Source organism: Trachinotus anak, unplaced genomic scaffold (genome assembly GCF_046630095.1).
Source record: "Trachinotus anak isolate AG129_WGS33_773 ecotype Australia unplaced genomic scaffold, CSIRO_AGI_Tana_v1 ptg000012l, whole genome shotgun sequence".
NCBI classification, from domain to species: Eukaryota; Metazoa; Chordata; class Actinopteri; order Carangiformes; family Carangidae; genus Trachinotus; species Trachinotus anak.
Genome location: NW_027273863.1, coordinates 22,242,354 through 22,260,000, shown reverse-complemented (window position 1 = coordinate 22,260,000; position 17,647 = coordinate 22,242,354). Strand labels below are relative to the sequence as shown.

At 41.2% G+C, this 17,647-nt stretch overlaps 1 protein-coding gene across 13 annotated transcripts in view; it reads left to right on the top strand.

Annotated features, from left to right (window-relative positions):
• LOC139629195 (partitioning defective 3 homolog) overlaps positions 1-17,647 on the top strand; it is a 237,741-nt gene that overhangs the window by 153,089 nt on the left and 67,005 nt on the right. For 10 of the 13 annotated variants that reach the window (XR_011692923.1, XM_071491674.1, XM_071491672.1 and 7 more), the window contains 5 exons: positions 1,516-1,702; positions 2,687-2,838; positions 4,228-4,272; positions 12,009-12,239; positions 13,527-13,767. Coding sequence is in view for 12 of the 13 variants with exons in the window: in XM_071491674.1 (XP_071347775.1) it covers positions 1,516-1,702; positions 2,687-2,838; positions 4,228-4,272; positions 12,009-12,239; positions 13,527-13,767 (856 nt within the window). In the remaining variant the exon portion in view is untranslated. The remainder of the gene's footprint in view (positions 1-1,515; positions 1,703-2,686; positions 2,839-4,227; positions 4,273-12,008; positions 12,240-13,526; positions 13,768-17,647) is intronic. The other 3 variants (XM_071491678.1, XM_071491677.1, XM_071491667.1) reach the window with 1 other exon arrangement.

Below are 17,647 nucleotides of genomic sequence, written 5' to 3'. Positions count from 1 at the left end.
CACCCCACGGCACCCACTGCTCCCAATTTCAAAATACAGATTAAAGACAAAGTCATGTGCTGCATACCAATGGAGGTTTTTAAGCTTCGCTTTTCAGAGACAGAAAAAGGGACTTTTTTTTTTGCCTCAGCACAGAGCAGTTTTTATCTTTATTTGTGAGGTCACAGCTTGAATTAATCATAGTGTTTTGACATAGGAACCATTGTGGCTGCTGCCAAACTCTGCTTGGTGTAAGCTGATTAGCCAGGAGCAGTTTCACTCTGCTTTTAGACTTCGAACTTGTTCTGTGTTTCAAAAAGTTACCCGTTTTTGTTTTTTTTTCTTTTTTAATTTTGGTAACTCGTTCTTCACTAGTTGGCCCATTAAACACTTCGAGCAGTCTCACCCTTGATGCAGCAGTTGCCTGTTGTCACAAATAAATTCATTCCTGAGGCCGTTGTGCAGAGAGCTGAGTAACGAACCAGCTTTTACAAGTGCTCTGTTTTTTTCAAGCTAATATTTTTCTGATGTTTTCCTTGGAGCTGGTAGAAGTAATTGTTTTGTTTTTTTTGTTTTTTCACATATTGTAATCTTCTCAATCACATCCTGAAGGTTTGGAAATCACTCACTGTAGAGACTTCACATGTCCTCCAAACTTCTCATCCTCCAAATGGGACGTAAACATTACTTATAATCTCATTGACATGGTTCTCAATCAGCAGCAAAACACACGTGTGTGTCAGTGTGTCTCGTTCTGACACGTGCACATCACAGTGCTGGTGGTCCTCAGCAGGTGTGAAGTGATTGATTGATATCCATATTTACTGTGATTATCATATCCTCAATAATCTATGACAGTGTTACACACATGACTGAGAGGCTCCGTGATCAGATTCATGTGGGAACACTAAAGTAAATATGTGCTAATGCTAATAAAGGCTATTGAGATTCAGGTTAGCAAATATACCTCTTAGCTTCGTCGCTAAGTTGAGAGGGTGTATTGTGCACCTCTCATGTCTGTGTGTATAAACGTGGAGCTGGAACAAGAAGGCGATTAGCTTAGCTTAGCTTAGCATAAAGACTGGAAGCAGGGGGAGCAGGTAGCTGGGCTCGAATACCAGCAGCTGTGAAGCTCGGTAACTAAAACATCAAAACTTGTTTGTTTAAACCTAAATAGAAACAGAAAGGAAAAAACAACAATCTGTGGTTCTACGGGGAGGCGTGATTCCTCCGCACACGCCAAACAAAATATTAAAGTTCAAGATGGACAAACTTTTTACAGCAGCAGCTGTCAGTGTAGAGCCAGAGCCACGCGTGTCTCAAACCTCCCGCAGCCTGGGCAAAGTGAAATATTTGTGTTTTCATTTGTAAAATTTGTGCACTGTGTGGACAGAGTGATGACACTGACTGTAGGAGGGGAAGTAATTGATCAGTCATGAGTGAGGAGTGATGCAGGAAGACTGTGAACTGAGAGAAAAAACTTCATAGACACAGTTTATGAATAAATGAAAAAAGAAATCCTCTGTCCTCCTCCAGGTAACTACCAGCTGTCACCGACCGTCAACATGCCGCAGAACGACACCGTGATCATAGAGGACGACCGGCCGCCGCTCCTCCCGCCCCACCTGTCTGACCAGTCGTCGTCCAGCTCCCATGACGACGTGGGCTTCACCGCTGACATGACGCCGCTGTGGGCCAAAGAGCTGCCGGGTCCCAACAACAGGTACACACAGCTGAGGACTTGAAATTGAATGTGTGTGTACAGAGCTGCAGCTGACCATTATCAAATAATCTGATTATTTCAGATCATTTTTCAGATTGTTTTCAGTCAGTTGATCAGTTAGGGAATGCTGTAAATCTGTGTGTTGTCAGTGATGAAGGATGTACCCTCTGTTTCTCTTCATGTCTTTCTCTGTATGTTTGGGCCTGATTGTCGTTTGCTCCTCCTCTCTCTCTCTCTCTCTTTCCATAATCTCTTTTTAATTTCATCATCATTTCGTCTCTTTCCTTCCCCTGATTGCTCTTTTTATCTTTATTTATCTTGTTATCTTGCACTATTATTTTGTTCCTCTTGTGTTTATCTCTCTTCCCTTATCTCTTGCTCTTGTCTGTCTCACACTTGCTTCCTTTTTCCTTAAAGACTAATTTTTTTGTCTTTTCCACTTTGACAGTTTTGCTTCAGTTTTTTTCTCTCTGCCATCTTTACTGTCTAAAACTCTCGCGTTCTCTGTCTTCTCAGTTCTTCTCTTTTTTTGTCTTTCTTTTTTTCTCCTCTATGCTTTCTTCTCAGCTCCCTTTGTTCTCTCTCGGCTTCTTCATCATCGCCCCGACCCTCCCTTTTCTAATTTTTTTCCTCTTTTTCAGCTCTCCTAATTCTTTCTTAGATTTCGCTCCATCTCTTGTTCACCTTCTTTTTTCCTTCTTTGAATCCCATGATTTCAAAGAACAGAGGCTCTTTGAACTTCTTTGAACCTTTTTCACTGTTGATCCTCATTCAGCTTTATTTTTTCTTCTTCTTCCTGTAGAACCTCTATTGTTTATTTTATTCCATGTATCATATTTTATATAAAAGATGCTGCAAATGCTTTTTTTTCCCAAATGTTACTTTCACTGTTCACCTGTTATTGTCCTTCCTGTTGTCAATTTCCCTGTGTGACAAACATCAACATCTCTTCTAATATCCCCGACTTTCTCGCCCTCCCTTCAGCTCCCTTGGTCCAGATGAAAATAATCCAGACACCGCCTTCCAGAGGGAAGGTTTCGGACGCCAGAGCATGTCGGAGAAACGCACCAAGCAGTTTGGAGACGCCGCTCAACTTGAGATCATCAAAACACGCAAGTCCAAGAGCATGGATCTAGGTAGAACATTCCTCCAGGAAGTTATTCAAATACACTTTGACATTTTGATATGTAAGCATTTATTATTATATCCTCCAGTCTAGAAGCTGGAGAATCAGTGTCTCTCCTGATTGGCTTCATCCATCACGTTCCACTTTATCAGTTAAATATTGAACGTGAACATCTAGAACAGTCTAGATTGAAATTGTTCTTTTAAAAAAAAGTTGTTGTTTCACACCACTGCTTGTGGGGAGAAAGTCATGTCACACAGGGTCCATCATAGTCAGTTTGGGTCTTGTTAATACTTTTTACATCAAGATCCAAGCTGTAATCACAACAAGGAGATTCTGTTCTTCTCAAAGCTCCTAAATGCGGTGCACTGAAAAGCAGCCTTGAGTCATTCCCAGTAAATAAGTGTGAATTTAAGGGATATCAGCTGGAGCTACACTGACCAGCTGCAGTGTCTTTCAGTTGCTCTATGACATGAATGCACACAAGTCCTATATATCCCCATTGCTTCCTTTGATTCTGCACAGTGGCATATCCACATCAGCTACAGGAGAATATAATGTTAAATCCTCTAGGTCATTTTACCTTTCTTTTACCTGCTGATTTGCCCTTTGTTGACATTAACAACATATTTCCTGCCAATTCAGTGATTTTCAAGATGCAGTTTAAAGTGTATACTTAGTAAACATACAGTATATACTGAGGCACATACACACACTAAACCCAGAATCACAAAAACATCCAAGCAAAGTGGTAAAATTTCCTTTTTCTTCTCCCCCAGCAAACAGAATATGAGATGTGTTGGGTTAACTCTAAGAGTCATTAGATAAACTCAGTGCACCTTCGCTAGTTTAAAGTCTGTGAAACCTCAAAGAATCTGATTTCTTATAACCTTCAGCACACACCCCTGCACGCCCCCCCATTTAAAAAAAAAAAAAAAAAAAAAAGTGCCTAATATTTAAATGTACTCAGCCCCTTGCCTCTTTGTATGAAAACAGATTCTGCATCTCTCGCCAAAGTCAAGAACTTCATTATGTTGATTCACCTTGAAATGGCTTCAAACAGTCGCTGATTGCTTTGGCTGCAACAGTCTCTCTGCCTGCACCCTCTATAATCATATCTAATCTTCCTGACCAGATTGCCGCTCTGTACCGTGTTGATATCACAACAAGCCTGATTGCTATCCTCAAACCCTCTTTTCATTTCCCTTCACCCCCCTCCAACCTCCCACCTCCTTGTCTCGCATGGCGTCCGATCCTAATTGAGATGAAGCCGTTTGTGATTTTTTTTTTTGGCAGCACTACCTGGATGTTGCATGTGGGAATGTCATAAGCACTAACTGAAACCCCAAATGTTTGTATCCCCCCTCTCCCCCTCTTTCCTCCCCCCTTCCTTTAACAGTAGCGGATGAGATTAACCTCACCCCTCGTCCTGAGAGCAACACAGGTAAGCACCGGTGCACTGAAAGGTGGAAAGGAAAAATTTACTTCGCCATCATCACCATCAGTTTTTGTTCTCAGAGTGCATTTCTAATGCCTGGTACTGAGGGGTATAAGTGGTGCTTGATGAATATGTCAAATGCCCAAGGAGATCTGACTGATTCAAAATGTCAATTATCCTTTTGTGATGCTATGAAACGTGATATTTTATCTTAAATTCGATCTTAAAATATCAAAGCCAATATTCAAAATAATGTCAAAGAGATCACATGGCTCAATTCAGTAGCATAAATTCAATCATCGCTATCATAGAGTCATGCAATACACTCAACTCTGCTGCTGACTCTTTTTAAAAGACATGTCAAGGCTTTTAATTTGAAACCTGTGCCTGAAGTCTAGATTTTCATTGACAACAATTTAACAGTGGTTGAAAGAAACGAGCACTGATTTGAATAAATAAGTTGAACAGGGAAATTAAAAGCAGCAGAGTGGTGGAAATGTACATTATAGTGGATTTATCAAGACAGCAGGTACTGTAAACCTGGATTAGCTTGACATGTTTGCTAACAGATGTGAAATTTACATTGGAATTCATCTGGAAAACATCCCCCAGTTTTAATTTTGGCCCTACTACCTGTCCTGGTAGTCAGATGTATTGTAGTTTCAGAAATTAGTTTTAATACAGATGCAGAAAACAGACTTTTTCAAACACCACCTTATGCCCCTCTGGCCAAAGTCCTACATATCATCTCAGATCTCTCTTCACTGTCCATGTTTTCTTCATTTACTCTTTACATAATAAGGATTGTTATTTATTCATTTGACATCACATTATTAAACCTTTTGGGAAGCATTTTTGAGTTGAGGCAGATTTTTATGCCAAGAACTGTAAATGAACCTCAACCTGCGTCTGAGGCTTTGCAGAGTGGATCGATTCATAACTGGTGCAGGACATGACACAAATTGCACAGGAACAACAACGACAGGCCTTAAATTGCACATATCGATCTGCAAATATAAATTCAGCAGATTTTTGTTGCAGCAGGTTTATCCGGCGCGCTGCTCTTTCGGCGGCTTTGCGGTGCTCCCTGTGTTTGGTGTTGTGCTCACTCTTGACAAGACAAATTTGTCAGCCTGCAGAGTGAAGACTCACAGTCCTCGCCGCAGTTTGAGGTCGCTGCTGAACACGGTTGTGAAAGCAGTCGAGTGACTACAGATTTGATTTTCTCCCTTTTTACCTCAGATGCAGCCGTAGCACTAATTGCTTTGTGTGTGTGTCAGTAGTCTGTGTGTGTGTGTGTGTGTGTGTGTGTGTGTGTGTGTGTGTGAGAAGAGAAGGAGACTAGGGAAAGCACTCTGTCCTTGGTTAAGGCAGGGAGCTGACAGCGAGTCATCCGTCACTGTCACGTCTTGTGTATTTTCACTGTCGCCTCGGCTGAATAGAAGGTCTGCCTCTGAAATCAGCGGCTCGGACAAAAGGACGGCTCCCGTTGAAGGAAGACGGGTAGAGGAGGAGAAGAGGAGGAGAAGGAGAAAGAGATGAGAGGTTTAGAGTGTGGGGAGGGGGGAGCTCTCTGGGGGCAGTTTAAGGTAACTTGTAGGTATGGGTGTGAACTCTCCCTCAGTAATAAAGACAGAGAAGCAGGGAGAAAGTGTGAAAAGAGGATTGAAAGTTGTTGTGGAAAAGCACAGCTAAGGCTGTTGTTGGGAGGTGAGATATTAACCACGGTCTCTAAAGTTAAAGTCAGTCAATTTGAACTATGAACTATGATTGAACATCCATCCCAGTGGAGCTGGGCAATATGACGGCTTATACTGTTCAACAATAGAGATATGGCAGTACCCGTTCTGCCATGGTAGCAGTCCCTTAGCGTCTCTGCTAAATATTGAAGGCAGGTAGTGATCTCACGAATCCAGCTGCCTCACGAGGTAATGTGATTTGAGCAGCAGGACCGCTCACCATGTTCTCACAGTACCAGAAAGCTACAGTCGGTGGGCGTAATATAACTGCTAACCACTGCAGAAGAAGAGAGTGAAGAGGAAAATGGAGGAGGAGGATGAAAAACATATCGACCGACCCAAGATGAGGGAGAGGAACTTGTCACTAAAAGTGGTAGTCTTTTTTGAATATAAAGCAGGTCTAGGTTCTGTATTAATACTGTGAAAGTATCAAAGCCTCAGTCTACAGAGAAATGCACACAGAAACTGAGCCTGAAAACGAGCTGTCAGGACTTCTGTAACTTTGTGATGTCACAACAAAACAGTCACTGCTCTCCCAGCCCCGCTCGACTGGACCAACCATCCAAACTTTCATGTCAGAAAAAAGGACAAATGCAAGTCCAAGTCCCCAGAGCCCAGCGCGTCGACTTGAAATTGCTAATTTTGTATAAACATCAGTTCAACAGCTTGAAGGGATTTAGTTTATAAAGACAAAGGACAAAGAGAAAATCTTCAAAACCTCCTTTTGGAGAAGCCTGAACCTACCAATGTCTGCCATGTTTGTTTTCCAAATGACTTAAAACAATATTTAGAGTAGCAGAGTCATAGATTCATTTTCTGTTGCAGCTCTGGTGGAGAGTTGTCGTGGCTGTTTCTACTGGTTGTATCTGTTTCACAAAACTTCCTTTCCACACAACACTTCTCTCAGAGGAAACTAGTGTTTTTGCATTTCATACTGGTCTCCAATTAAGGTCATTAAAGGCCTTCAATGCCCTCATTAGATGACATAAAAATGTGCTATAGATGTGAGAGCACTTGTTTCTGGTTTGTAATCACATTCGCCTTCACTGCGAATCAAAGACTGTTTAATTAAGCACAATTGTCCCGTCTGAATTGGAGCGATCTGCCTTTTCATTGATATTCTGAAAGCGTCTCACTACACAGGCAGATTTTCAGGGCACAGATACTGATTCAAAGTATTTTAGGTGGATATTTAGTGAGGAAATTCAATTTATATCCTCCTCTGTTCCCCTAATGTTTTGGGCTAATAGATTTCACCCTGTTTTTTTAAGTGTCAGGGGTTTATTTTCACTTTGTGGGCCCCTGGTGTCACTTTACCAAATTAAAATAAGAATTTGTACTCTCCACTAAGTATAAGTGATCCATGATCCATGGTCCATTTACCAAAGCCAAAACACAGCCATCCTGCTGAAACCGAAGACTGTGACAGCTCTGAGAGACGGGATATAGTCGCCCTCGTCTCCTGGCCTGTGATTGGCCGAGAGTTTTTGTTGACACAAGCCGCTGCCACATGTTGGACTCGGACACTTCAGTGATGGAGGACAATACTGGACTGTTGGCTGTGTGCAGAGCTTTATTCAGAGTTTGTCCCTGTGAGAAAAGTGTCCTGTGAGTGAACCCTGTAAAGTTCACACAGCAGATCCACTCGTGTTCATTTCAGGAAGTGAGGAATGAAATTCAAGAGAATTAATTAATTGAATTTCATCACTGTGTTGTGGATTAGTGCTTCTCAGTAGGTGGGGAGTGGCACTTAAGCTGTCAAGCAGTGATGTTGTGACAAATGATCCAATCAGGAATCAGCGCAACACTGACAAGTAGAAATTTAATAGAAACCAAAGATAAAAATTTGGTAGACTGGACTGTGAATGAAAACACAGGTGAATGTGGGCTTTAGCTTTCTGTCACCATTTAGATCGCACATTATCCGAGTATTAACACAGCCTGGGCCAATATGATAACTCGATAAAAGCCACTATATTATTATTTTTTTTTTCCCTGTTGGTGTTTGTGTCACTTTTGCAAACACACAATTTTGGAACAACCGGCTTCAGGTTAATGTCCTTTTTCATTACATGGTGAACTGTACAGAGACGACAGAGACACTGCAGTCAAATGATGCTGAATCAATAACTGTACTGTTGCCAGTTCCAGCTGAGTCCGGGGTCAACACCAATCTGACCTCTGCTTGTTCCAGCTGCTACACGATTGCTCTGTATTTGTTATTGTAAGGCTGTCGGAGCTTAACTTTGCAGGATAACGTTTATCTGCAGATGAAGAGTGTCACTCTGTCCAAACACACAGATTACTCAGAGCTGAATGACTGGTTGCCAGGTTTGAAATAATCCAGTTAGTTTGTTAACTTTCTGTCAGATGCATTGCACTGATTATTTCCAATTTAGTATGATAGATGAGCAGTCTTTCATTTATTTTCTTCCAAATCCCCTAAGTACACTGTCTGTGGTCAGGTAGGCCTGACTGAACACAACAAGAAACCTCACCCCCAGGCTATTTTGTTTTTAAAAAGAAAAAAAAAGTTTTCATGTTTGCGACTAAATGCCATTTGTCAGGTCTCCAACACAATGTAAATGATCCTTTTTTCTTTTTTTGAGACTGCCACTGAAGTGTGACTGCAGTGAATGGCGCTGGGCAAAGCCTTTAAATAAAGTGGGTGTGCAGTGTGAAAAGCCTATCAGCCCGACTCTCAGTGAGACGTTAAGGGGATAGGACAGGCTGATGAGAATGAATGGGAGGCAGCCTGCCCGCTTGCTTGTTCACTCTGCATGTATTCAGTTTTCCATTTCTGTTTTTTTTTTTTTTTCTCCTGCCTATATTCTTTTTGTTTTTTTTAGGTCAGTGTCACTGTAAACAAGGAGCTTGGCAAAAACAACATCCTTTTTCCAGACTTGCTGTTTGAAAATATTCTACAGCTTTGGCAGTGAAGTACATTATGTTTAGAATAATAATTGAAATCAAAAAACAGCCAGTACAGTAAACACAATGTGATTATAACACAGCCCTGAGTCAAGTGGTTCCTCCTGAAGTAAATCTCCAAAAATACAAATATATAGTCAATTTTTTCTTTTTCTTTTTAAGACTTAAAAAAGTTTTTTCTAAATTAACTGCTATTGTACCTTTTTAGCTAATGTGACTTGAACAGGAGTAAAAAGTGAATTTGTTGGGGACTATTTTCAGACGTGAATTACTACACATTTGATGCCCTAGCTAGTATTTGTGTTTGTTTATTCACCTTTATTATTCATCAGTGATATTGATCCGTGTTTCCCAACTTTTCCCAACTCATGGCCCTGTTGAAAATCCCAAAAATGTTGGCGGCCCACATCCACCACTATAACAATCCAGAGATCACGTATCGGTTCAGCATCTGTCTCTTGACTCTTTCTATTTAATTCTTCCTGCTGCTAACCAGCGAGACATTTTGATCCTCCAGTTTTTGCCATGGATATAATTTTTTCTTTCTCTTTAATCGCACAATTCGATTGACAGAGCAAACAAGTATGCAATGTGGTCCAACAATGAAATAAAAGTCCCTATCATTGGCTTATCATAGTGACAGGCTTTAATAGGAGAAAAAACAATCAAAGGACTTGTCCAACAACATCATTTTGTTTTAAAACATTTAAAAACATTATTTATATATTTGTTATACATATATAATTTTATGTTTACTCCAAAATTGTGATGTTTTGTAAATTATTTGTTGGCCCACTTGCGTTACCTTTGCAGCCTATCAATGGGCCCTGGCCCATAGGTTGGGAACCATTGTCCTACATTCTCCTCCTTTTCTTTCCTCTCTCTTTCATTCACTCCTCTCCCTCAAGACACCACAAGTCTGTCAGGTCTTGTATATTTTTATTTATTTTTTTAGCTCCTGCTACAGTGGCTCTGAAGTGATACCACCCGGGAGATTAGGACTCTTCCATTTACCTCCATGGCTCCGTACCTTATCTTCCTACATTTATTAACCAGGGTACACGCTCTCAGCCCGTGACACATGCCATATGGGAACACAAATTATGCCCGCACCACTGTACGAATAGTCTTAGTTTAATTAAACTGTCATGTTTCTCCTATTTTGCTGATGGTTATGTTCATTCGGAGCCCCATCTTGTAGTGAATTGTGTAGTCAGTCTGGAGGAATGTCACACAGACTCACACACAAGTACACACACAATCGATCAGCTTCTTTCTTGGTGAAGCAAACACTATCCAGGTTTAAATATGGTGTGTTACTGTCGGATTGGCTGATCATCCTCTGAGGCTGGGCACGTTCTGGTAGACCAGGGGGGTTTTTTTGTTTGTTTTTTTTAATTCAACCATAACGAGTTTTCTACCTACTTGTTTAGGGCAGAAGTTTGTTAAAGTGTGTGTGTGATGTTTCAGATACAACGTTTATGAAACAGTTTTTGGCTGCATTATCTTGATGCATCTGGCCTATCTTTGGCAGACCCATGTGCATAATTGAAGCATGGAATAAATCTTTAATGTCATCCTCCTCCTCTGCATCAACCGGTCTCTTAAACTGTGTTGTGGCTTTTCACATTTCTGGAGACGGAGCAGGTCAACACCCAAGAACAGGCAACAAATACAAACCTAGAGAACACCGTCTGAGAGTGAGATTGGTTTTTTATATATCAGGTGTCTGGGTCTTGTTGTTGCCATCACACTTAGCGCGTAGGATAATGACATTTTGTGGACGTTGACCTTGAGGATTGCAGTGATGTCAGTTGGAGCAAATCCCAGAATCCAACACAAAAATCACTTAACGGTCCTGCAGCTACATAAAATCCAAGAGGGAAGACTCTGAGGTCATTCTTGGCTTTAGTTGTTGGTCATTTGGAATTGGTCAGAAGTGGCTTGTTGTGAAATATGTGTCAGATTGCTGAGTTGGTCTTTGTGCTGAAAAAAAAAAAAAGTCTCTCATCCTCTCAATCCATCCTCTTAAATCATCCTGTTAAGTCATCTTGTAACATAACTCCCATGGTAATGTTTCTAATGCACTACATCATCTTTTATACTTGAGACTATTTTAATGCAACTTTAATCACAACCAAGGTTAATGTGTTATTATTATTGTTCTAAAGATGTGATGGAGAAAAGTGTTTAAGGTTATTTTAAGATGGAAAGGAGCAGAAGTGAATCTGGTTTGTTTTTAGTCTTTTTGTTGTAATAAAATGAAATAATGAAATAGACTAAGAAGCAGATAATAACTGAGGCCACAGGTTGAGGCTACCTTTCACGTAATTAAGATATTATTATGTGCTTAAAACTGACCACAGCAGTACACGCAATAATGGGGCTTTCAGACAGAACGTGGCCACAGCAGCACTGCACTCTGAAACCATTATTTCCAAAGACTTGCGCCGTACCACGGTGGTTTGTCACTGCATCAAGCAGTGTGGTCAAAGTGGTGACTAACATCTGCATGGCCAATAGAAAAGAGGGATCCATTCAGGCATGGAAAGTTAACGGAAAGTGGACCTGAAACCGGTCACTGTGGAAACGGGGCTGAAATTTCCCAAGCTGCTCCCTGCACCTGAGAACACCCACAGCCTCTTCCCTGCTGCTCCCCTTCTTTCTTAGCACTGGAAAGATACATCTTTGTTGCTGGCAACGATAGACTCTAAACACAGTGGGAGCTTCCTGTTTTGTAGTTTCATATCCTGCTAGAAGTTTGGAAAACTCCACCTGTTTGCTCTGTCCTCCACAAGTCCCCCAAACAGTGCGCTGACCCGAGCAGCGAGTGCAGCGCAAATCAGCTTCTGTCTGAAAGCCCCATAAATCCAATTATCTTTGAATGAAGGGGTTAGAGGAGGTTGGTGTAGAATAGAAATGGACTGAACATTGTCATTGGATGCTACAGTAAACAGCACTAAGATATAGGGCATTGATGGGGACTTTGAGACGGTCACCATCGTAGACTGAGGAGGTGTAGTCAGAATTGTTCGTTTTCCCACAGCACATACCTCTGTATCCTCCCATCAGGTTCCTCCACAAAGGACGTGGGACCATCACTCGGCTTAAAGAAGTCCAGCTCTCTCGAGAGCCTCCAGACAGCTGTTGCCGAGGTAACCCTCAACGGGGACCTCCCCTTCCACAGGCCTCGCCCCCGCATCATTAGGGGGCGTGGCTGCAACGAGAGCTTCAGGGCAGCCATCGACAAATCCTACGACCGACCGGCTGCCACAGAGGAGGACGACGAGGGCATGGAGACATGTAAGAAATCCCATCATCGACCTTCCCCTGGCGTTTTAACAAGACTGTCCTCTGTCTGAAAAATCACAGGTTTGATCCCACCACGGCCCAGGTGTCACCTCTGTCAGCAGCTGGGAGCAAGACACTTCAACCTCAGCCACCCTCTTACTCCTGGAGCGTGTCCGAAATGTGAAATTATACATTAATGACTGTGCATTGTGGGTTACTAAAACGACGCTAAACCACACTAACACAGCAGTGATGATTCCTAACAAAGATCACCACTGAAAGAGAGAAAATGTCAGCCATAAAAACCCTGATGGGGCTTCCATACTTACGCATGGGAGTGACAGCACTCTGACTAATGCTCAGTATCTTGCTGCTGATTTTATCACTGCTTGTGGCAATGGCAATATCGCTGACTCAGGATGTAACCCCCTGCTATAGGTAGGATATCAAATGCGTCACAACCATGTGGGAAATTAGTCATGCGTTTACTCGCCATCCTTCAGGGTCATTGCATTAGAAGACCATACAATGATATATTCAGAGTCACTGTGTCAGCTTTTATTATCACAAAACAAAATGCAAAGTTTATTAAAATAACCATTTGTTCATTCATGGGTACCACAATACAAATGCAAAATCTCCAAGCAACAGGTAGAGATTACAGTGTGTAAGGTTCAGATACCCGCACACCGTCTTGGTTTAGATTTTTCCTCTGTTTTCTATGCAGATTTATATGATTTATATGATTTAAAACATTTCAAACACACATGGTCTTCTGCAGGTCTTCTACTCTTCTTCTACACTTAAATATCATGTCCACATAGAATTAAATACGAAATAGGAATGAGACAGCTGTGTGTGGGTCTTTTAATCTCTTGTGATTAAGATACTGTTTTACTATTTTGATTCCACAGTCCTTTCCATCTGTTTTAGAGCCAAAATAATGTGGTGTTTTCTATCTGAAGTGAATCTCATATTATGTTATAGCTCCATCAAATAGTAACTAATGTCTCATCATCTTCTAAGCATCGCTGTCTCTAAGGATAAGTATCTAATTGTGGAGCAGAGCTTTTCAGTCACTTGTAATAAACAGTTTAATTTTATTGAGCTCCTTGTAGTTCTTAGGAAACATAATTACACATTTGAGACTTAAAGTTTTTCATTTATTAGATCTATTGATGTATTATAGTTCTGCTTAACAACCTGTTCATTGGTTAAACAGAACATCTTCTCCATTCTCCCTCATGTTTCTCTCTCTGTCCCTCTTTGCCTTCGCTGTCTGTCTTTCCCTCCCCCCAGTGGAGGAGGACACGGAGGAGAGTTCACGATCAGGGAGAGACTCGGTGTCCACGGTGGCCGACCAGACCCCGCTGTCCGGCACCGAGAAACCTCTGGTCAATGGCACCAACCGCACCAAAGAGGAGAAGAAGAAGGACAAAGACAAAGGAGGGAAGGAGAAGAAGAAGCAGGAGGGAGGGAAGGAGAAAGACAAGGGAAAAGCCAAGAAGGGCATGCTGAAAGGACTCGGGGACATGTTCAGGTAAAATTATAACACTTTGAAAGTGAGTCTAAGATTTTTGCACCGTTTGTTTACAGAGCTGCAAGCAAGACAGGCCTTGATGGAAAATTTACAGAAATAAGTTTCATTTAATTTTCCAGATATTCCTCTGAATTTAATGTCAAGATTTAAGATTGCATTCAAATAGTTGCCTAATAATTTGAAACTTAAACACACAATCTACTTGCAGCTGTGTAAGAACACAATGTGAGAAGCACGCACTTTTTGAAAACTTGAATATATAAGAATATATCTATGACTATATCTAGAGCTGCATACTGTTCTGTAAAAGAGAGAAATGACAGACCTGAGTTCTGCAACTTAATAGTTCGAGGAAACCCTAATTAGACTCCCACACAACTTGACCAGACATCTTTCTGGTTTATTTCCATGTTACTAATTCTCTCTCTGCATTTCACCTGTCAAACATCCCCCACAGCTGAACTGACAGAAATCCACTCTCCTACACACATGGACATTAGTATTGGTGTTCAGATTGGTTGTGAAAGCTCTGGGCCTGGCCAGTAATGTATCCGTATATCAAATTAGCCAAAGTGGCGGTGACAGGGAAGGGGAAACAATGACTGTTGTCTGAGAGAGGAAAGTAATGAGATCCACAGAGATGGCGAGAGAGATAGAAAAGAAAGAAGAACAGTAAATAGGGTGAAGTGAGCTGGAGGAGGATTTCAGTGAGCAGTGAGACCTCAAAATACAGATCTTAAACTAAACATTTACGTGTAAAAGTTTACTTGTGACATTTGAGATAATAGTTTGACAAGCAATGTGAGCTAAGGTCTACTTACCAGCTTTTTCTTGAGCTTTCAGCTTCATCATTAGCTTTAGATAGATAGATAGATAGATAGATAGATTAGATAATAGATAGACTTTATTCATCCCCTAGGGGAAATTCATTTAATTTAATTAGCTCATAATAATCTTATAATAACATATATATTACATTGTGTATTATAGATAATCAAGAAAAGCTAGTAAGTGGACCTTGAGGCAGGATTATTTTGTTAACTAATACTAGTTATATGTTTATTTGTAAATGGAATTTATCAAGAAAATACTCCTCCCAAAAATGTATTGAGTGTGACTGTGGCATCTTCATCAGGTGATACACCGAGAAGGTCTATATTTCCACTTTCCAATCTCCCAGCTCGAGCCCTACAGTTACATCATATCTAAACTCAATGGGAAAATAAACATAAAGTATCACTGATATAACTCAAAATCTGTTATTATGGCATTTTCATACACAGACTGTAACAGTGTAAGAAGATATTTAATGTATCTTTCAAGATGAAGGATTAACATGCAGAGTAGGAAAAAAGAGAAATGGTGAACAAAAGATGATTTAGACAAAACAATGAGGGCGGATAGAGGACAGTGAGAGAGTGAGAGAGCGACACTGATTGTGAATAGGAGCGAAGGGTTTGGCTGTCAGGAGCTGAAATTGTGCTATTTGGCCCTCAGGGGCTCAGTGGGGCTGAAGCCAGCAGGGCTCTGTGTCAAACAGGTGGGATCGCTTCAGACGACACCAGCTTACTTTTAGAGGAGCAGACAGAGGCAGTCAGGGCCACACACACACACACACACACAATGGAGTAATCAGTGGGATGCACATGGACAAACTTGTGCGTAGTTCACACTCATGCACACACAGGAATAATTAGTAGGGAACACACACGTACATAGAGATATGTGCTCTACTCACACAGGCATGGGAGGATTCACTGAAGTGCACAAACTGCAGATGCATGCAGAAATACTTTTAAATGAAACACACACACACACACACACACAGGCCACACCGTTTACACACAAACCAACATCCACAATTTTGTTGCCAACAAATACACACTGCTGTTATCCTCTATGCTCTCATACACACACACACACACACACACTGAAGTCCAGTTTTCCTCTTCACCTCCCGCATGATAACGACTGGTGTGCATTGTCATAACATGAGTGTTATGGCGCTGTGATTGGCTCAATGCTGGCCGCATCAGATCTGCTCCATTAAAACTCTGTCTGACTGCCCGTTTGATCGCGCCCAGTGTTTACTGGCAGAGACAGCTGTGTGCTCCAGAGTAACGATGTGAGATACATCCAGCCCATCTGTGAGGCGAGCCTGGATCACATCCTCCGTCCATTCATTAAAGGAATGATCCACAAAAACAATGTTATTTCATTGTTGACACAACGTTTTAACTCAGTGATTCATGTTAGTTCATGAAAGCTTCTGAGCAATGGTAAGAATAAACTCAATTCCCTCCAGATACTGTAGGTTGAGGAAGTTTACCTACTCCCATTTAGCTGACTCACTTATCCAATTTGTATTTAGACGAAATACACACAGTTATTTATCTCTATAAATATTGTGGCAATGTGAACGTTTATTGGAATTGTTTAGGCCACTTTGCTTTTAAGAAAATTTCTAGTGGGTTAGTTACGTATTCACCTTGTAAAGCAAACAAACTTTTTATCCATGAGAAACTTTTTATTCATGAGGAAAAAAATGAAAAATTATTTATTAGTGGACCTCACCTTTCAAATCCATGCTATGAGATTCACTGAAAAACAAAAAGATAATTTCTGGTACATTTCCTACATTATTTTTTTTAACATAAAAACAATTATCTACACATTTTTATTACCTAGTGTTTTATTATTTCAATTTACTGTTAAACTAAATAAGAATGAGGTAGCTCACTCAGAGGTTGTGTTAGACTTTCTTGTTGTCATTGTCGCAAAAATGTTTTAATAATAATGAAATTATTTAATATGATTTAATTTTCAAAAACAACTTGATCACAATAAAATTTAATATGCAGACCAAACATAGTGATTATTAATTTATAAGGGCTTAGAGAGAAAAAGAGAGGGACACCCACAATGTGGCTACTTTTCATGTCACCACACAAAGCACAGCTACAGTGTTCAAATCTGTCAACATGACAGATGGCCCTTCAGATTTTTCCATCATTATTCAAAAAATTCAGTTGGTGATGGAAAATATTTATTTAACATGAACTCTGAGCTCAGCCTGTGGGAATATTCTCCATATGTGAACAGGCCAAGGAAAGAGTCCACTTTTTATCTCACCTTTTTGTGTTATGTTGTTCTGCACCACATTCAGATGCTCAAAACAGAATTGACATAAAATTCATTAAAACCCACACTGGCTGTTTACGAGGGGAGCTAACAAATATGTTGCTAAAAGGAAAAATGTTTTCACTTGTGTCAGTGTCAACATGTCGACGACGAGACCGTATGCAAAAGTGTGCGCTCGCCCCGAACCAGAGAGGGTGGATGTGTCGAGAGTGACGTTATAACAGCCGATAAAAGTGGAGCCCTCTCACACAACCAAATGTGATGTGAGCAAGTTAGTTCCCCCGAGTGGCTCTACAGCCTGTCAAGAGCTCCCGATGAGTGTCGTGTGTTTGAGTCAGCGAGTGTGTGTGTGTGTGTGTGTGAGGGCTTTTGGTGCAGGAGTGTCAGGGAGCTTGTACTTTGATGTGTGTTTGCATGTAGGAGGGATGGAACAGGAGTGGGAGGCCTGTAGAAGTCAGAAGAGTGTGTGTGTGTGCGCGTGTGTGATCAACAGAGATGCCACTGCCTGACCCTCTCATGTCTCGAAGGCCTCACACTCAGTCCCAATCAAAGCCTCATTACCATCAACCCCTGCCAACGCAACAGCCTGCCAACTCTGTAGCCATCTCTCTCTCTCGCTCTCTCTCGCTCTCTCTCTCTCTGATCATCACTTGGACTCAGAAGCAACACCCAGTCTGTTAGTTTGGCATCGACGAAGATGGTCACTGCCCAGAAATTTGAGGGCTGCGCTAATTTTGCA